The following is a 21295-nucleotide window of genomic DNA, read 5'->3' as shown; positions in this document are numbered from 1 at the left end:
GGGACGCTACCTCTCCGCGGAGAGCTGGCGTAGGTCCGCCATCGTCTCCTGGATCTTATCGGCTCGCGCCGGCAGCTCCTGCGCCGCCGGGGCACCCTCCGCCTTGAGCTCGCGCGCCGCCCGCACCAACTCGTCCACCAGACGCCCGTTCACCTCCATCTCCTGCTCCAAGTCCTGCGAGCGAGCGAGCGAGCGCGGTATCAGCGGCGGGGTGGATCTATCAGGCGCCATCGTTACTGTGAGGTGGGGAAGGGGATGCAGGGGGGGGGATGGTGGGGCGGCACCTTGTGGCGCGCGATGAGGTTCCGTGCGGCGTCTTCGTCGCGGCCGCACTCCTCGCTGCGCGCCTGCTCGGCTCGCTCGGCCAGCCACACCTCCAGCTCCGCCGCGTTCGCCGACGCCTGCGTACACACACGCACACAAAGATCCCCCGTGTAGCCTTAACAGACCGTAGGGGCAAGTGCTGTTAGCGAGCACCTATAAAGGCTGGCACGGCACACGAGGGGGTGGGTGGCCAACACCACGCCCGGCCGCCTTTTTCTCCCTTGTGGCGATGTTTACACACCCCACCAAGTACTCATTTGAGGCTGAGTCGACCTAGGGGAGGCCCAGGACCGGTTCAGATAATCGTCACTGGACGTGAGCGAGAATCGATCTCGTGTCGCCAGGTTCGTATGGCGGTGCGCTAACCACGACATTACCGCTCCCCATCATGCACTATTAAACACACACGCACACACACGCACGCACCCGCACGATGCCGCGCGTGGAGCGGTTACCGTGTGCGCCCTCTCGGCGAGCGCCAGCAGCCGACGCCGGTTCTCGAGCGCCAGCAGCAGCGCGTCCCACGCGGCGCGCACCTCCTCGCAGCGACGCGTGATGTCGCGCGCCAGCGGGTGTCCCGCGGCCTGCATGGCGGCGCCGAGCCCGGCGATGCGCGACACGTGCGGAGCGTGCGCCGTGCACTCGGCCTGCAGCTTCTGCGAATCGCACGCGCCGCGCGGTGACTGCCGCTCGTCGTCGACGTTGTCATCGTCATCATCGTCGTCGTCGTTGTCATCATTATCGTTATCATTGTCGTCATCATCGTTGTCATCATGGTCATCATCGTCATTGTCATCATCGTCGTCATCGTCATTTAATCCCACATTATCTCATCTCATTTGTACAACTGGTACTACACACACCCACATTCACGGATACACAATACACACACGTGTACCTACAAAGACAAAGATCTTCCTCGTAGCCTTGACAATTTGTGGGAAAAGTGTTGTAAAGCGAGCACACATACAGACACCACACACACACACATGCAAACACCAATACCACCACTACCCGCCATTCGCCACTAAGTAACGGTGACATCACCACGGTGCCTGTGGCAGGCCAGGTGCACTTTAAGGCAACGTGAAGTGTCGAAGGTTCGCTGACAGGAGATCATGGAACAGACCCAGGTGCCATGGGTTGGCTGACTGAGACGACTGGTAGATGCACACCAGCTGTACCTCCTACTGTGCCAACTTGCTGCATTTTAGCCACCCGGCGCTCTTTTCGTTGTTGTGAGCGTCGCTCCTCTGCCCTCTGTTGTTGTTTGAGGGCGACTGCCTCCAACTGCCCAGTAACGTCCTTCACGAGCCTCCTCCACAAACACACATACAAATACCACACGCACATACAGACACCGCACACACACGTACACACACAGACACTACACACACTTGCGCGCGTCACCTTCGCCTGCTCCAGCAGGAGCTGGGTGGCGTCGAGGGTGCGCCCCGTGTCGTGGGACTCTGCGCTGGGCACTCGCTCCGCGATCCACGCCGCCTCCTGCTCCAGGGCACGCATCGCCTCGTAGTAGCGCACGGCCTCCTCCAGGCGCGCTCGGCGCTTCGCTCGTGGCTCCGCCAACGCAGCCAGCCTGGGGCGGTCAGGGGGTCAGGGGGTTATGGTCAGGGTCAAGGACGCAGGGTCGGAGTCCGGGTTCAAGGTCATGGACCAGAGAGCCGGGTCATGAATTGCCCATGCTCAGTTGCGCAATTTTGGTTGCGTGTAACCGACTCGCTGCTGTGCACAACCGGTTGCGAGCGGTCGCCCCAGCCAGTTACCCACAGCAGAGACAGACTCGACTCTCGAACGCGCGTCGGTCATTCATTGCAATGCATTTCGTCACTCTCTGCACATTTGCGAACTGCGCCGTCTCGTGAGCGCCCGTGCGGCTACTCGTTCTGGTGTGGACCCCGGACGAAGAGGAACCGGCGAGCGCCGAGTTCCAGCCCGCGGCTTCAGCGAGGAACCGCTCACCGCTTTTTGAACTCTCGCGTCTCCCTCTGGATCCCGCGCGAGTCGAAGTGCCCGTCGGCGAGGCTCTCGCCCTGCGCCACCACGGCGAGGATCCTTTCCACCAGCGAGTCGAGCGCCGCCTCCGTGTGCACGTGGTGCGCCAGCAGCGTCTTGCTGGAGCGCAGGTCGGTGCCCACGTCCTCGGAGCGCAGCTGGTTCTCCAGCGCGTCCAGCCGCTCCCGTGCATCCTGGGGGGACGGGGGGAGGAGTGGATGACGAGGGCGCCGCCGCCGTCCCGCACCGCCGCGGCCGCGCTTTGCGCCGGTGCCGCCGGCGTGCCGTCCGGCGACCGTACCTGCAGCAGCTGGTTGAGTTGGCGCTGGTCCACGGCCTGCCGCAGCTTGCGGCCCCGCTCGGTCATCTTTTTCTCCAGCTCGGCCCAGCGCGCGCGCAGCTCCTCCAGCGTCGCCTGGATCTCGCGGCTCGCAAAGTGGCGGCCTTTCACCAGATCCCGGCCCACCTGGCGCACGCAGCGGCCGCACGTCCTCCATTAACGCCGCATCGCATCTATTCATATCGTCTGGATTTTAAAACTAATTTCTTTCAAACTGCTTTTGGTATTTAGCTTGTTGTCACCCCTCCAGATACATACGTACGTCTCCAAGACCAAAAAAAACACACAGTGCTTGGCGGGACAGGGCCCGTGCGATGACGGGTGGCAGGAGGGGAGGGTGGGGGTGTTGAGGGGGGGGGGTGTTGAGGGGGGGGGGGGTTGAGCAGGGGGTTGGGGGTGGGGGCACTACCTCCTGAACGGCGGCGAGTGCCTGCTGGTTGGTGCGCAGCTCCCCCTCGGCCGCGTTCTGCCGCTTGAGCTCGCGGGAGAGCAGGCTGAGGTCGCGGTACGACTCGTCGTCGGCCAGGACGCGCTTCTCCGCCACCCACGCCAGCAGCTCCGCGGCGTTCCTCGTGAACACCTGGGGGGGGGCGTCACGCCAGAGGTGTTAGCGGGTGCCCAATTAAAGAAAAAAATTCTCAACTATTCTTTTTTTATTTCACCAGGTAAGGCCCACTGAGCTATGTAGCTCTTTTTTCAGAAACGACCTGGCCACAAATGGTAGCTCAACGAAGTGGCTTGTCATCGTGTGGAATTTTTTTATAGCAGCCAAATACTCAAAAGTAATTTTTGTAAATGTGGAGGGAAAAACCGGAGGGCCGCGGGAAAAATTCATGCGACCACGGGGAGAGAGACACCACAAACTCCAAATATACAGCAGACGTCAGGGTCGGGATGGAACCCACGACCTCCTGTATACCAGGTGAGGTAGTTAACATCTCGCCACCCTGGCGCCCGATTGGGCCAGGGTCGTGAAGCGCCCGTGGCTCCGTCATCGTCATTGTCGTGCAAAGCCGCGTGCCTGGTACTTGTGCGCAGCCTCGAGCAGCGCCCTGCGGCGGTCGCTGCCATCCTGCACCGCGTCCCTCCGCGCCACCACCGCGTCCACCTTCTGCTCCAGCCTGCACGGCGGCACGCACAGACGACACCCGGCACGCACAGACGACACCCGGCACGCACGTCGAATGTGACTCGGGTTTGCTTTTGGACTGATTTCTGTTTGCTTCGTTGCGTGTTGTGTTTATCGCTTTGGTCACTCTCGACTATCCTCATCCCCTGAGTTCTCACACGCGCGCGCACGCACGCACACTGAGCACACGTATCCACTACAGGGGTCACAGGGGTCACGTACCCTTCGGGCGGCACCACGCCACTCTTCACCAGCTCCGCCGCGTGCTTTTTGAGATGTCGGATCGGCCGGTCCATGGCGCCCAGGCGGTTCTCAAACTCGGCGTGGCGCTTCAGCAGACTCTCCGTGGCCCCCACCGAGTCCTGCACGCGCCACGGTGACACGGGGCTCGCACTCGCTCTCTCTCTCCGTCCCTCGCCCCAACCCTAACAAGGACGAAGGCGTGACCGGGGCGGCGGGTGGGGGGGGTACGATTGGCGGCGGCACTGACCCCGAGGTCGTCGAGCTTGAGGAAGGCCTCGTGGCCGGACAGCGCGGCCTCCAGGCGCTCGGCCTCTTTGTTGAACCGCTGCAGGGCAACGATGCCGCGCAGCTGGCGGTCGCGCTCGTTCCACTGCGCCTCCAACTCCGCCAGCGTCCCGCGCAGTTGCTCCGCCAGGCGCAGCACGTCGGCCGCGCCCGGGTCGCCCCGCTTCTGCATTTCCAAGCCTTCCTTCTCCAGCGCCGCGATCCTGTGGGGGGCGCAGGCCAGAGGTCAGCGAGGCCACTCACCGGACCACCCACCCCCCCCCCCCCCCCCCCGCGCACCGTCGCCGCACCATCGCGAACCCCGCACCTGTCGCGGAGCGCGTCGATGTCGCCCCGGAGGTGCTGGTGCTTGTCCAGCATCTCCTGCGCCGTGGCAAGGTCCCCGGGCACCGCCTCGCCGCCGCCAGTCACGCGGTCCCGAAGGCGATCGGTCAGCTCCTTCAGCGCCCGCCCCTCGTCCAGCAGGCCCAGCTTCCTCAGGGCGTCCAGCAGGCGGTGGCGACGAGCCTCGGCCTCGCGCTGCACCCGTGCGTACAGGCCGTCCACCTCGCGTTGCTTCTTCATCACCACGTCCCGCTCGGCCGGCTCGTTGCTCGCGGCCCTGTGGGGACGCCGGAGCGAGAGTGAGCGCACGCGCCGGTGCCGAGGCTGACGCTAGCTTGGACGGTCACACGCAGGCAAGGGTACTGAACGCGAGCGCCGCGCGGTGGTCTCGCGTTGCGCCGCCACGGTCCACTGAGGGTGGCATCGTGGCGCCGGTGCGTCTCTCTGGGCCGCGGGGGTGAGGGTGGCTGCCGCCCTTACGCTTGTCCCATTTTCTTGAGGAAATCGACGTTGGCACCAAGCGCTGCGATGTCCCGCTGCAGGGCCTCGTGCTGCCGCAGCGCGGCCTGGACGGCGCTCAGGGTGGCGCCCACCTCGGGGTTGCTCGCCGCCGCCAGCTTCTCCTGCAGCAGCTCCCACAGCTCGGCGAACGCGTCCAGGAACGCGGCCACGTTGCCGGCCTCGGTGAGACGGCGCTCGCGGTCCATGCGCAGCGACTCCAGGCGCCGCCACCTGCGCGGGGGGGGGGGGGGGCGACAACGCGGGCGCCTTCAGGGAGGGGCGGTGGGGGGGGATCTCGCGCGGACACAACGTGGGGGCCTCCGGCGCACGCGCGCACCGGGAACTCCCCGTGTCGTAATTGCCGAGTCGGCCCTTTGCCCCCAAGCGTCGCCCATTTTTGTAATTTTCCCCCTTCAAAGAGAGCAACGCAACAAAGTGGTTGAAAGCGTCGTCTGTGCGCGTACAACGCCGCTACGCGTGAGGGGGGTTTGCACGTCGAGGAGCAGGAGGCACGTCCGTGGTTCGAGGCACGTTTTCTTTCGGCTCTGATTTCACGACAGCATTACCAACAAATTTCTTTTGCGCGTTTCTTGTTACGTAAGCGGAAGGTGCTGGGTTTTAAACAACCTTTTATTGCTGCGCAACCACCTTCCAAAGTTGTGTTGGGATTGTTTATTTGTACAATTTTCGCTTTTACACATCGGTTTTATGCGGGAAGACAACGGTGTGAACGAGGGGCCGTCGAGCGTTGGAATCTGAACGCTCGGTAGGGTCGCCGTGAGGCCGCCGATCACAGGCCTCGCCGGCGTTCCGCGTCTATTCGGCATCCGCGTGTAGGGGAGAGAGGGGCGACGGACGTGAGCCGGTGGGGGCCGGACCCTCACCGAGCGTTGATGTCGTCCTGCCGGGCGCGGATGCGCGCGCGCTGCCCGTGGCCCTGGCGCAGGAGATCCTCCGCCGTGCGGTTCATGGCGTCCAGCCTGCCTCGCCCGGCCGCCAGCTCCGTCAGGAGATTCTGAACGCGGGAGGGTGCAGGGGGGGCGTGCGGCGCTGGGCATGAGTACAAAGTTGCTTAAAGTCCACGAGCCCAGACCAGGTTATTCACTCATCAGTACCGCCTGAGGTGGCATCACTTTAGCGGATCTAATTTATTTATGTGGCCAATAACAGTGGATTACGGAATAACCATCGAAACGAGTGGGGTTATCAAACAAACACCTCACTCTCAATGGCCAGTCATATGACCAAAGTTTCACCGCTTTGGCTGGTACCAGTTTCTGCTCTGGCACACGGACTACTGCGAGCCTGCTGGCCCAGTGGCAGAGCGAGCGGCTTGCCAGAGGAAGGTTGCCAATTTAAATCCTGGTTGAGGGTTGACTCAGCCGATCGTAACCTCCGGGGTCAACGAAACATATACAGCTTGCCTCAGTGCTCACTCGAGGCAGTCCTCACTCTTGACGTTGAGGGGCAGCGTGAGGGGCCCCCTAAATTCAGGGAATGAAATGGGGCTCACCGGATATCTAATTAAAACTCGGATCCGGGAATAAGTTTTCCAATCGTGTTGTAAATGAACACAAAAACACATCGAAGCCAAACATATGTGTTCCTTTACGTGAACCCACTTGTTCATTTAACGAGTTTCTGAGCCATTAACAAAACGATCGCAGTGAATAATGGGGATGATGTTGATGATGACGGTGGTGGTGGTGGTGACGACAAAGACCTCGAACTGCCGACGCATGCGCTCCAGGTTCTGCGACTGGAGGCTGCTCTCCAGGACGTTCTCGCGGTCGGATATCCACGACTCCAGCTCGTTGCACTCGGAGAAGAAGCGGAACATGAGCAGCGCCTCGTGCAGCGCCTTCTTGCGAGCCTGGTGGGTGGCGGCAGCGGAAAGGGACACGCGGCGTTACACCGGGGGCACCGGTTGGCAGGAGACGCGGCGGCGTTTGCAGCGGGGGGGGGGGGCGGAGGGGGGGAGGGGGGGGCGGCGAGCACCTCGGCCAGCTGGCACACGCGGTCGTAGGTGGCCTGCAGCGAGCGCTGGCGCCGCGCCACATCCTCCAGCTCTGCTCCCGCCGACTTCGGACTCGGCTCGGCCTGGGTTCGTCTCTCGGCCGAGCCCGGCCGCTGTGCGGAGGAAGCCGTGAGGACCTCAGTCTTGCGTACCACCTGCGGGACCGGCTGAACACGCGCACGCGCACGGAGAGCGACGCGTGCGTGTGAATGCGTGCGAGTGCGAGCGTGCAAATGGGTAAAGTGCGCCCGCGCACTCGTGCATGTAACGCGCACGTGCAGGAATACACGCACGCACACACGTACCCACGCGCAGGAACGTACGCACGTCAACACACATGCACACGAACACAAGCGCGCACGCGAACGCGAACGCACGCGCGTACACACGCGGCACGGTGGCAACCCAGTGGAAACACTTGCGGCTTACGGCGAGGAGAGCCTGGGTTCGATTCTCTCCTCGGGAGCGTTGTCTATGTGGAGTTTGTATGTTCTTACCCTGCTCTACATGGGTTTGCTCTGCCTTCCCATCACTAAAAAGAACCCAGGCTTGGCAACCGGCAAAATCGTCGGGAATCAAACGCAGCAGCAGCAGCAGCAACATCGTCAACGTACTGCGAAACACTCGGCAAGACCCTCCTGAAAAAAATAACCCGAGAGCCTTGAGACTCATCGGGTGACAGAGCGCGACCGTGGCGGACGCGCGCGTCGCTGCGTCACCTTGGCCCCTATCTCCTGGGCGTACGACGCGGGCACGTGGCCCCTCTGGCCGGCGCGCGTGCGCACGTGCCACCACTCCTTGCTGCTCTTCTTGAGCAGCACCACCTCCTCGCCCTGCGCCACGCTGATGTCACGACCTGCACGAGGGAGAGTGGGGCGGGGGGGAGGACAGGGGTCTCGGGGCTCTGCGGCGCGCGTCGTGGTGGGTGTGACGGTGTCGTGGTGGGTGTGACGATGTGGCACGGTACAGGCTGGCGTGGTGGCGTGGCGGCGTGGTGGCATGTGGGTTCCTGTGGTGTGGAGCGTGATGTTGAACGGAGCTGCATGGTGCGGTGTGGTGAGGCACGCAGTGGTGGTGGTGGTCGTATGGTCGTGGTGTGGTATGGCGGTGGTGTAGTATGATGTGGTATGGTGGTGGTGTGGTATGATGTGGTATGGTGGTGGTGTGGTATGGTTGTGGTGTGGTATAAAGCGGTATGGCGGTGGTGTGGTATGATGTGGTATGGTTGTGGTGTGATATGACGCGGTATGGCGGTACGGCGTGTGTGGTGTGCATCCGTGGCGTGTCGCGGTTTTGCGCCGTGTGGCTCACCCTCAAACTTGTAGCGCATCTTCACGTGCGGCAGCTCCACGTGCTCCACCTTCTCCTCGCTCTCCCTCCTGCGTGGCGCCGCGCTCCCCTGCTCACCCTGGGGTGGGACACGAGTGGGAGGGGGGGGAGACGAAGAGGGAGGGGGGCGGTGAGCGTCTCCCTGCGGCCTAGCGGCCTTTCACCAGAGGTGAGGGGCGAGGTGCGTGGTGGCGTGGTGGCGTGGGGGGGGGGCTCGTACCGGGCCGGGCGGCGGCGCCGCCAGCACGAGGGCGCGCGCCTGCTCGGCGAGCTTGCGCACGTCTCCTCCGCGCTGCTCGAGGTCGCGCTCCAGGCGCTGGTGCCGCTTGAGCAGCGCCTCGGCGCCGGAGTCGTCGCGCCCCACGTCCTCGCTGCTCAGCAGCGGCAGCTTCTCTCTCAGCCACGACTCCATCTCGTCCACCTCCTCGTAGAACTGGCACGCACGCGCGGGCAACACGGCTGAGCACCGCCGGCACGGATCGTAGTTGACCCTCGGGTTCGCTTCGTTTAACGAGGCGACGGCTCAAGAGACCGGGATAGGGTCTCACTGGGGCGTAGGGCCTGGGTGACCACAGCGGCAAAAGCAGTACGCATGAAAAACGAAGTTCAGCAATGAACCAAATCAGAGCAGAGACGACCGAGTAGAGTTACAATCAACGGCACTACGGAATAAATCGGAAACAATGCACCAGCATGAATCAATATTAAGTCAAATACATTTCCTGTAAACAAAACTGGCTCGGACAAATTACTTTAGCAACCATCTGGAGCTAAACTTACTGAGAAAACCATCAACGTGTATGAAGGGGTGGTTATCGAGCGACTGTGGAAACGGACAGGCGAACATGGCGAAAACGCTGCAAGTGGAGTTATCGTGCAGAATTGACAGCGAAGCATCACATTGTGATTTTAGTGGAAGGACATCGTTGAAGCGTCTGGGGAATTCACGCGGAATGAATAAGAACCGTGTGAATATTTTCATCCTCCATAATACAGGTCTTTTGGGTTAGATCGTGTAAATATATAAATGTGTCGTTAAACCCGCCACCACCCGACACAGCCAGAACATGCCAATTCGTTACTAGTACAGCACACCGATGTATTTGAGAGCAAAGCCACAACATTTACAATCCGAGTACAACGATCTGAGTACGACATTTATATATTTATGCGATATAACCCATAAAAACTGTATTATGGATGATATTGGTCACGAAAGCCTACGTTGTCGTTCATGCAAACACGATCTCGCAATCGCCGAGGATCCACAGACAAGCTGGAAGGCTGCCAGGCGGTGCCCAACAATTGCTCCGCAGCTCTCTAAATATTAAGATGTTTGCAGCCAATTAGCAGCGAGTGTTTACGATACACGTGGGAGGGAACGTAAAACGTGGGCGGCAGCAGCAGCAGCGTCTGTCGTGGGCATCGACCCTCGGGCTACGAGGGTCGACGACGGGACGGATAGACGGACGGCGTGGGTCACGTGCCACGCACCAGCTGCAGAAGCGCCGCTTGCTGAAGCAGGGACGAGCGCAACGCCAGCAGCTCGTGCAGGCGGCGCCACGACTCCTGCACGGCGCCGAGGGCGCGCGCCACGTCCTCCCGCGGGCCCCGTGTCCCGCCGCGCTTCCCGCCGCACACCTCCTCGCCGCGCCGCGCCGCCGCGCGCCACGCCGTCTCGTGCGAGCGGCACTCGGCCTCCAGCGCCTGGGGTCGGGGCGCGCACGCGGTGACACGTCGTCAGCAGTTGTCGCTGCTTGCGCGCGGTCGTGTCGGTGCGGTTGAGTCGGCGGCGCGCGGTCGTGTCGGTGCGGTTGAGTCAAGGGCAACGATGACACCGATTTGTTTGTTGACAGCCACCCTCCTTCAGCCGCAGAGACGTCTCAGCTGTACACCGCTGTCCCAGCTGCCACTGGGCAGCTGTCCCTGTGCGGCACAAGGTGACTCGGCGCCTCTGGCCCACAAGCGGGGCATTATTCGGCCAGTAGGGGCCGATGGTTGCTGCCGAGTGTTATCTCGATGTAATAATTCTCGGCTCATTTTTAGAATGAGGCAAAGTTGGACCCTGGCACCGGCGAGCCGGCACACAACTGCCTACTTGATTCTAATTACGTCAGGGGGCATTTAGCGTCCACTGCAAAGCGGACGGCGTGTGGTATTTTTACAGCGGGTTTTACACCCGCAGTAATAAGGAGTAATATAAGAAGAGTGTGATGGTGCTGCTGGGTGTGGCACGGTCGTCGGTCCATGGTTGTTGCCGGTGGGTTCCAGTCGGCTTGGTGGGTGTGGTTGGATCTGGGGATGTGGTGTGATCTGGGGATGTGGTTTGATATGGAGGTGGGGGTGAATCGGTGGTTGTGGTCAAATGGGGGGAACGGCAGTGTGGCGGTTAGCACCCTGCGCTACGAACATGGAGATCCGGGTTTGATCCCCCGCTTACGGCCAACACCGGTGACGATTATCTAATCCGGGCCTCCCCTAGGTCGACTTAGCTACAAATGAGTACCTGCTGCAATGTGTAAACATCGTCACTAGGGAGACAAAGGCGGCCGGGCGTGGTGCTGGCCACCCACCCCTCTCGTACACTTGCCCCACCAGTCTGTTAAGGCTATACGGGGTCGTTGTCTTCGTGGTCAAATGGGTGGAGAGGGGGAGCAGGGGGATGGAGGGGGGGCCATGCCTTGTGCTTGTGAGCGAGGCTCTCCGTCTGCGCCCGGTCTCGGCCGAGTGGCGCCGTGCGCAGGCGCTGCGCTCGTTCCTGCACCCACAGCTCCTCTTCCTCGCAGTCGCGCAGGAAGAGCCACACTGCCTGCGCCTCTTCCAGCCGCGCACGCCTGCAACGGCAAAGAAGATTGTGGAGCAAGTGCCATTGGCGAGCAGGCTGAGTCGAACTAGGGGAGGCCCAGGACCGGCTCAGATAATCGCCACTGGCAACGATTACAGATATGCATACAGGCATACACACACACACGTGTAACCTTTCAGACTGTTTGCTGGAGCAAGCGTTGTTAGCGAGCACCTATGAACACTGACACATAATAATAACAACAACGGCCATTCACCACTTGACCGAGACGTGACCAGAGCAGTCGTGCCAGGCTAGGTGCACTTTGAGGATGTCACTTGAAGCGGGGAAGCTGGCAAGGTGGTCACGAGACAGACCTAGGCGTTACGAATTAGCTGACCGAGACGACTGGCAGAGATGCCGCGTTGTATGCGTGCTCAGTAAGGGAGTCCACCAGTAGCTGGGTGAGGCCACGGCTTTGGGTGCTTCCGCTTCTGTCACCGCTGCCCTCGGCTACGGCCGACCACTCCTCTTCAGAGATCCCTGGCCTGGGCGCCCCACTCTCACCTGGCCTGGGACGCCACTCTCACCTGGCCTGGGCACGCCACTCTCACCTGGCCTGGGCACGCCACTCTCACCTGGCCTGGGCGCGCCACTCTCACCTGGCCTGGGCACGCCACTCTCACCTGGCCTGGGCGCGCCACTCTCACCTGGTCTGGGCGCGCCACTCTCACCTGGCCTGGGCACGCCACTCTCACCTGGCCTGGCTGGTGCTGCGGAGCTTGTCGAAGGTCTGGTGCAGCGTGCGCATCTTGGCCACGAGGGTCTGCGCGTCGGGGCTCCGCGACAGCTCCTTGGCACGGCCGTCCAGGAGGCCCATGGCCTCGGCGCACGTGGCAACCTGCGCTTCCGACAGCGCGTGCCTCTGCAGCAGCGCCTGCGTGGCCTCCAGGTGCCGCCCCACGTCCTCCGAGCTCACCTTGGCCTGTGCCGAGACAACGGCGGTCGCGCGTTTTGGAAAACCGTCCGCGCCCGGGGCCCGCGTCACGGCCCCGTGCGCCGTCCCCCAATGCCGGGGCAGCTTGCGCCCCCTTGCCCTGGGGTCTCTACCCCCCCCTCCACCCCCCGCCCCTCCCCCCACCCCGTACCTGAAGCTCGCGCAGCTCCGTTTCCAGCGACTCGACGTCCCGCAGCAGGCGAAGCGCCTGCGCCATGCGGGACAGCACCTCCTGGTTGCGCGCAATCTGCTTCTGCAGCGCGGACCAGCGATCCACGATGGCGCTCTTCCTGCGAGGCAGAGAGAGGCACGCGCGGAGGACTCGCACAGCACAGATGCAAAAAACGATGGCAGAGATCCCCGGCGTAGACTAAGCAGACTGTCGGGACAAGTGATGTTAGCGAGCGGCACACACCTGCACACACCCACATACACACGCCCCGGTTACAACACACACACAAAGATCTCCCGTATAGCCTCAACAGACTGTTGGGACAAGTGATGTTAGCGAGTGGGTGGCCAGCACCACGTACACGTGCATGCACGCACACACACACCCCGGTTACAACACACACATACGCACACCATTCCCATCACATTGACGCACGCGCTGACATCGTCGACACACGAGTTCCCACGGGGATCCCAAGCGCAGGTCCGTTGTTACAGGAAGGAACCAAAATCAGTTTAGGGCCCATTTTTGATAGTTAGAGAATTGCAACCCACGTCGAGGAGGCGTCTGGATTCAAAGAAGTTGCGTATCGCTCAAAAACGGTCGCGTTCAGACGACACATTCCACCACCAGGCAATCTGTTGTCCACCTTTGCTAAAACCGATCGGGAGGACTGAAGCGTCGTCCGAACAACGGCAACAACACAAGCCGCTTCACCGTAACCGCGCGGCCAAACGCGCCGGAACAGGCACCACCACCACCAGCAGCAGCAGCAGCGCACCTCTTGGCCACGTTGGCCATGTCGTGGAATTTCTCCTTGGTCAGCACGTCGGCCATGCCGACCAGGGCGTCGAGGCGGTTGCGCCCCGCGGTCACGTCCGTGCTCACGGCCTCGAGGCGCCGCTGCGCCGCCTCGACGGCGGCCAGCTTGTCGGGCTGCGCCTCCTGCGCAGCGACGACTCGGCCCATCTCGGCCACGTAGGCCTCGCGCAGTGCCGCTTTGCGCTGGAACCGCTGGCCCAGCCGCTCGAGCATCTCCTGGCGGTTGAGCTCGGCGCGCAGGGCCTTCTCGCGCGCGTGCTCGGCGCGCTCCAGCTCGCCCCAGCGGCGCTCGATGTCGCGCAGCGTGCGGCCCTCGGGCGGCACGTAGTCGCGCTGGTTGTTGGCGCGCAGTTTGGTGCGCACGGCGAAGAGGTGAGCCTCCAGCAGCCCGCGCTCCTGGTACTTGGGCGGCTTCTCCTCGGTGCGGTAGCGCGCGAACGCCGACAGCAGCGCCTGCATGCCGTTGCGCGAGTTGGGGAAGCGCCGGTCGTTGAGCTCCAAGATCTTGCGCTCGATCCACTGGAGCAGCGTCGTCACCATAGTCTCGTACTGCGTCTTCAGCTCCTCCGCCTCCGTCAGCAGGCCCACGATCTGCGGGGGCGACAGACGGCGGAGGTCGCGATGTCAGCGAGACCCCTCTGGCGTGGGCCGGAGGACGCGGGAGTCGGCGGCGTCGCGAACGCCCCACGACGGAAAGTCACCAAACGAATCTCAAAGAGTCGCCAGGTGGCTCGAGGTAGACATTGTGAAGACGGCAAAGGCAAATTTAACAAGGACTAAACGTATTAAACTGATACTAAATCCTTCATACATACCACATTTAGACATCTGATACAGGATCCCTATAATCGATATCTGGAATCGTAAATTGATATGGCATCCTTAATGCGCACCGGGCATCGCTCCTTAAGCTGCACTTTCGAGTCCGTGTCCTGGAGAGTCGCGAGGTTTTGTTGGTTCGGCACAACGACGTCTCACCACTTGGGGGGATGGACCCCAAAAAATCGCGAGAATTTGGCGACGACCGCCAAGTTGGCAACACAGTTTCAGTTTAATTTATTTGGTATAGCCCTGTGAGAGTCGCGAGCATTTAGCGACGACCGCCAAGTTGGCAACACGGGGAGGAGGAGGAGGGAGAGGGGGAAGGGAGTTCCACCGCCCCCCCCCCTTGCCCCCCACAGCAGGCCCCACGCACGCTGCTCACACCGTTGCCCTTGGTGACTCGCTGCCCCCCCCCCTCCCCGTGCCCACCTGGCCCAGCAAAGGCCTCACACCGCCCCGGATGCAGCGCCATCTCCGCCAGCTGCTGCCCAGCGACGCGACGAAGGTCATGGCGAGCAGTTTGTGTCAAGCCCACGGGCTCGGGGCGAGAGGGGATTAGGAGCCCTGTTCCAATTATCCCCGTCGTGGGTGGGGGTTGGTGGGGGGGGGGAAGCGATGAGGGGGTCGCTCCACGTCCGGGGCGGGACCAGGGATGGGGCTATCCTCGGGGGTCACCGAGGGACCCGGGTCAGATGGGGTCACACGGGGTCATTCCCCTCTACTCGAGGGAAACTTTTTTTTGTGTTCAGTTCGTTTGTCCTGAGCGCGGTTGGCTACGTACGGTTGGTTACGTACGGTGCGAAGGAAGTTCTACATGCAAACTAGCGCACCCGGAGAACACGCACGCATGCACTTGTAGTGTAATAGCGCCGGCTGGTGGACAGCAGCGGCAACTGTGGTGGACAGACGGCGCACACGCCGGTGAGGGTGTGCACGGAGTGTGTTGGCAGAGAGGAGGAACCAGGGTAAGGGTCACGGAGGACCCCGTCTGGAGGCCCCTGGAACCTGCTGGCGGGTTCGAAAAGGGAGGCGTGGTCAGAGCAGAGCCAGGCCGCGCTGGGAGCATAACAGGAGCCGAGAGCGGGGGGCTCGGGGCTGCCGGTTTCGGGAGTGGACTCGTCTCGTCGTCGTTGTCATCTCGTCGCCGTCGTCGCTAAACGCCTCCGCTAGATGTTGCGTTACGAAGGAGAGTAGTTGGCTATCTCAGCCAACGCCGTCAGTGTTAGACTGAGCTACTGTGGAGAATGTGTGGACGAGACCGTGAAAATTGTTAATAAAGAAAGTGCCTCGTAGAAACTCTGTCTCTGAATCGTTGACACGACACAAGTAAGGCGGCAACACTCAACATTTGGAGCGGGTGGATTCAGACTGCGCCGCACGTCCTCCTCCTGTGGCAAGCCAGAGCGTGGCGCCGTGGTGGCCAACACTCGGCCAGCGCATCAAGGTACCTTGGCTATGCGCTTGCCCCCCGTCTGCTCCTTGTGAATGCGGGAGAAGTAGTGGTAGTAGAGCGACACGTAGGTCATGATGGACTTTTCGTCGGGATGGGGCACGTCCACGTCCTCCGCCTCGAGGAGCCGAGCGATGCCCAGGTCACCCTCCGCGATCCCGAACGCCTGCCGCAGGTTCTTCAAGTGGTCGCGCTGGCGCAGGCGGTCGTAGTCCAGCAGATCCGGCCTGAGCGCAATCGGGGACAATGTGACACAGGGCTCTCGGTGGGGGGGCGTAAGTCGGGGGGGGGGGGTTTGGGGGTCACAGGAGTGGTGTTAAAGATCCCCTGGGTCATAAAATATTGCCACACTCCGGCGCACCGCATCCAGTATATATCTCGCTGTGACTGCGGATGCTGCTGCTGCTGGCGACGGCGCCACGTGGTCGCCACCTGTGCGCGTGGATCAGCGCGTTGAAGCCGAGGCCGTCGCGCCAGCTGCTCGTGAAGTTCTTGATTTCGCAGTCGCGGTAGCCGGCCGTCTTGCGCTGGCACCACAGCAGCAGCGCGTCCTTGGCGGAGCGGCGCTCCTCGGAGCCGGGACCCACATCCTGGCAGGGGGGCACCGGAGGGGTGAGAGGAGGGGCGCGGGGGGAGGGGCGGAGGGGGTCAATCTCAGTCATAATCCCGACTCTGATCCCTGATCCAGGATCTAACCCCAACCCTGGCTCGAACCTGTGCCTCTCAATGTAATCATGACTTCGGCGAAAGACATAACACGAACGCCAACGTTAAGCCGGGTCTGATTCTGACCCTGACCCCAGCCCCAGGCTTCACCGTAACTTTAACCCTAACCCAGTTCTCAACACTAAAGCTACGGCACCTCCAACCACACCCGCTACCAGCGCCCCACCCCCAAGCACCAAACACATTTATCCTGCACGGCATCCGTGCCGCAGCCTGCACCGCCTTGAAAGACCCACAGCTTGAGCATCGCTGCCATACTCCATAACAACAACTCCAATTTCGACCCCCACCTTAAGCCACGAACCCATTGTCCCGGGTTCGATCCCGTGGCCACGGCTAACATCAGTGGCAATTCACTGAACCGTTCCTCGGCGTGGTGTGGGCGGTTGTGAGTGCATAAACGTGCACGGGGTTGTTGCGGTGTGACGGCTGTGCACGTGGAGGGTGTGGTGGTGTAGAGGTGTGACGGTGTGACTTGTGTGCACGTGGAGGGTGTGGTGGTGTAGGGGTGTTGCGGTGTGACTTGTGTGCACGTGGAGGGTGTGGTGGTGTAGGGGTGTTACGGTGTGACGGGTGTGCACGTGGAGGGTGTGGGGGTGTAGGGGTGTTGCGGTGTGACGGCTGTGCACGTGGAGGGTGTGGTGGTGTAGGAGTATTGCGATGTGACAGGTGTGCACGTGGAGGGTGTGGTGGTGTAGGGGTGTTGCGGTGTGACGGCTGTGCACGTGGAGGGTGTGGTGGTGTAGGGGTGTTGCGGTGTGACTTGTGTGCACGTGGATGGTGTGCGCGCTACCTCCAGGATGCCGGAGATCTGGAAGCGCAGGATGATGATCCAGATGAGGCCCAGGATGAGGGTCCGGTCTCCATCCACCACGTTCTCCCCGCCAATCAAGTCCACGTTCACTTTCTGGATGTGAGGAAGTGACACGTTCACGGGGCGAAATTGTGGCGAGCAGTGGTGAGTACAGGGACTCCTCTACTGACAAACATTCGACAACCCTGTACGTATGTCCAGTTGCCTGTTCGGACCGAGAGCCGTAAGTTTAACCGCCGCGCAATAGCTCGCGGTGGTGGCATCTACATCTGGAGAACGTGAAGAACCAGTGGCATCTACATCTACAGAAGATGATACAACTTTTAAAGCCATTCCTCGTGTTTAGTGCACATGCCGTACAACACGTTTGGAATCGACGGTGAGTAAAGTTGCGACCAAATCGACTTACACAGACCTCTGGAACCTAACTCGTTCGTAAGTAGATGTATTGGTGAGCGGTGGAGACAGCTTTGTCACCTTTTGTCGCAGGAAGTTGAGAGCGTGGTTGTTGTTCTCCACGTAGTGGAGGCGCATGCGGCCGCGGCTCGGCTTGGGCAGGCTCTCCCCGGACAGAATCTCCAGCAGCTTCATGAGGCCCAGGCCGTCCTGCAGCTCCGTGTACACGTCCTCCACCGTGACATCCACCTGGACGAGCCCACCGTGCAGGGGCTATGACCGCGCAGAATCTCATCGCACAGAGGACGCCACTCACGGGACAACTTCCCCGAGTCACCCGGCTGTCCATGGGTCCACCACGTGAGTCCATCTCGTGTACCCATGAGTAAATCTCGTGAACCCGCCCCGTGAATCCACCCTTGTGAGCCCACCCCGTGTTTTCATGAGTCCACCACGTGTTAACCCCAAGTCCTCATGAGTCCATCTCGTAAGTCAACCCCGTGAGTCAACCCCGTGAGTCAACCCCGTGTTTCCCGTGAGTCAACCCCGTGTTTCCTGAGTCCACCCCGTGTTCCCTGTGAGTCCACCCCGTGTGTTGTCCACCCCGTGTGTTGTCCACCCCGTGTGTTGTCCACCCCGTGTGTTACCCGCTGCAGGAACACGTTCATCCACCGCGTGAACGTCGTCTTCTGCACGCGCATCCGCTCCTCCTGCAGCGTGCGAATTCGCCCGGTCTCGAACTCGGACGCCATGGTGAGCGGTCGATGTGTGTCTCCTCACCCTCACCTCACCCTCACCTCGCCCTCACCTCGCCCTCCTCACACCCACAAAGAAGACAACACTGTTTCCGCGTTAGCCTCAGTGGAGTTCACATTCATGATCTATGTATTTATTGAATATTTGTTTAACCAGACGAGGACACACATTGCACGAACGAGGATGTAATCCGTCACTCGATTGACAAAGTCGCCTGCAGAGAGTCAAGTGCCGTTCGCGTATCCGACCCGAGAGTGTAGCCACGCAGACTGTTTGGGGCAAGTGCTGTTAGCGAGCACCTATGAAGGCCGGCACGGCACACGACGGTAGGTGGGAGGCCAACACCGCACCCGGCCGCCTTTGTCTCCCTCGTGGCGACGCTAACACACATCGCGACAGGTACTTATTTGAGGCTGACACCGCTTAAGGGAGGTCCAGGACCGGTTCAAATGATCGTCAGCAGCGTTTGCTGTGAGCAGCAATCGAACTCGGGTCTCCGGGTTCGTAGCGCAGAGGGCTAACCGCTACACTACCGCTCGCCACACTCGCACACCCGCTACACATACCCCGCACGCCTGCACACATACCTACTATACACATGCATACACATCCACAATCCTGCACCACTTAACAACCGCATATCTTGCACAGTGGTGGCGCTGGGCATGAACAAAGCAAAGGCTGAGGGCCCCCAAATAGCTGAAGGGCACCGGATTTTATGATCAAAGTTAAACAAAAATCAGCTTGAATCTCAATCCGAATGTAATCTCCCTGCTAAACTGTATTGTCTGTTATCTCTTTTGTACAATAAAACGTACATATCCATCTTTGGTCCACACTTTTCGCATTTCACTACATACCTCGTATCTGCATCTATTTTGCCATCTCACTAAATTGGGAGGCGGGGGCGCGGTGGGAGGCAGAATAGTGCTTACTTCTGCCCCCCCCCCCCCATGGACTAACAAAGACAAAGATCCCCCGGAAAGTCTTAACAAACTGTTGGGGTAAGTGCTGTAAGCGAGCACCCACGATGGCCAGCACCACGACTCCCACACGCACACACAGATAGCCCTGCGCACCCCTGCACGGCCGTCCCGCATTGACACCCGTCAGCCGTGGCCCCTGGTGGAGCCGCGGCGATCGGAGTGGACCCCAGCACGGAACCATAAGGGGGGGGGGAGGGGGGTCCATCCCATGAGGGGTTCCGGTTCAGGCGAGTTCCTCGTGGGGCTCAGACGCGACCGGATAGATCCCTACCGTGACCGGGGAACAACGAGAACGGGGGACTGGGGTTGGAACCCTCCACCGGGGTAGACCCGGAGGGGGTCCGGGAAATGGGCAAGGTTCGCTCCATCCAGTGCCCGGCTTTGACCTTAGCAACGGGGTCCAAAATTCGGGGTTTCGGAGTTGCGGGACCGGGGTCCGAGGTCGACGCACCGCCTTGCGGGTGACGCGAGCCGTCGCGTTGAGCCGCAGGATTCCCCAACGAGGGGGCTCAGTGATGAGGCGATCAAAAGCAGACCCTGCAAAATCGCCCTACTTTGCCTCCCCCCACCCGCCCCTACCCCCCATCTCAGGAGTGAACCTCTATGAGCGAGTGCGCGCACGAGACGCGGGGGGGGGGGTCGCTCGCGCTGTGGGTCCCGGCTCGCCGAGGGCGGGGGGGGCATGAACCCCATTCTCACGCTGGCAGAGGCAGACACTGGGGGGAGGGGGGGCACGGATGCGTGGGTACTCACAGCGGTGGGGGTGGGGGGGGGGCAGCGCTCCGACCCCTCTACCCTCTCCTTCCTCCTCGGGAGCCGCTCCTCCACGGGATGAAATCAGAGCAGCCGGCGGGAGCTGGGGAACCAGTTCACAACTGCAGCACCGGGCGGGAGCTGGGGAACCAGTTGACAACTCCAGCACCGGGCGGGAGCTGGAGGGACGGGTGGGAGCTGGAGCCAGGCTGGGGCCAAGTGCGCCCGGGCGTACCGGGATGCGCGCGGAAGTGGTGTGAGGCGACCTTTGTATTGGGCACGGCCGCTGGAATTTACTGCGCGACAATAAAGCGACGCCAGCGGGCCTCCTGCCTCTCCCTCCTGACTGGAGCCGTGCCCCCCCCCCCCCCCTCGCCTTAACCCTACCCAGCCCCCCACAGCGGGGTCACGAGTCCCCACACACACACCCGGAGCCCACCTTGTCTCCTCACCGCAGCCGCACGCATTCACAGCTTCACGAGGTCAAAGCTCACTCAATCACAAACACCCTTCTTGCAAAACGCCACAAAGTTCATCAACCATAACCATGACCACGACCATCACCACGTCATCCTCCATCAAGCTCACCATCCATCCTCTTGGGCGGCAGACTAATGCCCCAGGTCACTCTTACCTACGAGACTCATCCTGATCTCTTGAGTGCTCATCTGGTTAAACAATATAAACTTGAAGGTTGAATAAGAATAATTTGAATTTGTAACGCGCACAGTATTCGCTCACTCTCAAAGACAGAGAATGACAGCCCGTCCAGGCAATGAGCCGGCACTAACAATTGCCCAAGTTCTGTGGTCCTCAATATATGAAGGTGTTATTAGTCAATTAATCAGTGTTTACACGTGAGAGAAAACGGGAGCAACCCGTTAAAAATAAACCCGCATGTACAAATGAAATAGGTGCATATTATTTGGTTCTTTCGGTAAAGTCACGTAGATAGAAAGTGAATAAAAATACATTTTAATAATACCAAACAAAAACATGAATGTAGATGGTAGCCTGGTTCTTCATCGGAGTGAGTGTACTGGCAGTCTATAATGTAGACTGTAGCCTGGTTATTACGTTTGGTGAGTGTACTGGCAGGTGCAGTCCACATTTTTGCTGTACTGCACTGCCTTCTGTTGGCGAGCCAGGGAATGGCACCTCAACAACCCATGGGAAGGGAGTTTCGCAACCCTCGCCCCCACAGTGTTCCTGCCACAAACACGACAGCGGTGCGTGGTGCGGTGTGCGTCTTGTGCTGTAGCGCCCGTGCGATCTTGAGCTTCGCCCGTCTGGGATTCCATCCGCAACTCT

The 21295-nt window shown here is 61.0% G+C and overlaps 1 protein-coding gene across 1 annotated transcript in view; it reads right to left on the bottom strand.

Annotated features, from left to right (window-relative positions):
- The window catches only part of LOC133352546 (spectrin beta chain, non-erythrocytic 5-like), a 45181-nt gene extending 24959 nt beyond the window's left edge, over positions 1-20222 (bottom strand). The window contains exons 1-29 of the mRNA XM_061568257.1: positions 19985-20222; positions 18137-18330; positions 17571-17738; positions 17073-17186; positions 15986-16143; positions 15552-15780; positions 13241-13872; positions 12439-12577; positions 12049-12275; positions 11186-11339; positions 10000-10212; positions 8726-8938; positions 8488-8584; positions 7896-8032; positions 7158-7343; positions 6883-7032; positions 6044-6174; positions 5139-5390; positions 4642-4935; positions 4297-4537; positions 4029-4168; positions 3699-3798; positions 3087-3257; positions 2639-2803; positions 2305-2531; positions 1735-1921; positions 780-980; positions 285-401; positions 11-174 (exon numbers count right to left, since the gene is read on the bottom strand). Coding sequence (XP_061424241.1) covers positions 11-174; positions 285-401; positions 780-980; positions 1735-1921; positions 2305-2531; positions 2639-2803; positions 3087-3257; positions 3699-3798; positions 4029-4168; positions 4297-4537; positions 4642-4935; positions 5139-5390; positions 6044-6174; positions 6883-7032; positions 7158-7343; positions 7896-8032; positions 8488-8584; positions 8726-8938; positions 10000-10212; positions 11186-11339; positions 12049-12275; positions 12439-12577; positions 13241-13872; positions 15552-15780; positions 15986-16143; positions 17073-17186; positions 17571-17738; positions 18137-18241 — 5312 coding nt within the window. The 5' untranslated portion in view covers positions 18242-18330; positions 19985-20222. The remainder of the gene's footprint in view (positions 1-10; positions 175-284; positions 402-779; positions 981-1734; positions 1922-2304; positions 2532-2638; positions 2804-3086; positions 3258-3698; positions 3799-4028; positions 4169-4296; positions 4538-4641; positions 4936-5138; positions 5391-6043; positions 6175-6882; positions 7033-7157; positions 7344-7895; positions 8033-8487; positions 8585-8725; positions 8939-9999; positions 10213-11185; positions 11340-12048; positions 12276-12438; positions 12578-13240; positions 13873-15551; positions 15781-15985; positions 16144-17072; positions 17187-17570; positions 17739-18136; positions 18331-19984) is intronic.
- Positions 20223-21295: the final 1073 nt, after the last annotated feature.

The sequence above is a fragment of the Lethenteron reissneri genome, chromosome 41, assembly GCF_015708825.2.
Source record: "Lethenteron reissneri isolate LAM-NWPU_2019-01 chromosome 41, ASM1570882v1, whole genome shotgun sequence".
Classification (NCBI taxonomy): domain Eukaryota; kingdom Metazoa; phylum Chordata; class Hyperoartia; order Petromyzontiformes; family Petromyzontidae; genus Lethenteron; species Lethenteron reissneri.
The sequence above is the reverse complement of the archived record's forward strand: the minus strand, read 5'-3'. Positions and strand labels throughout refer to the sequence as shown.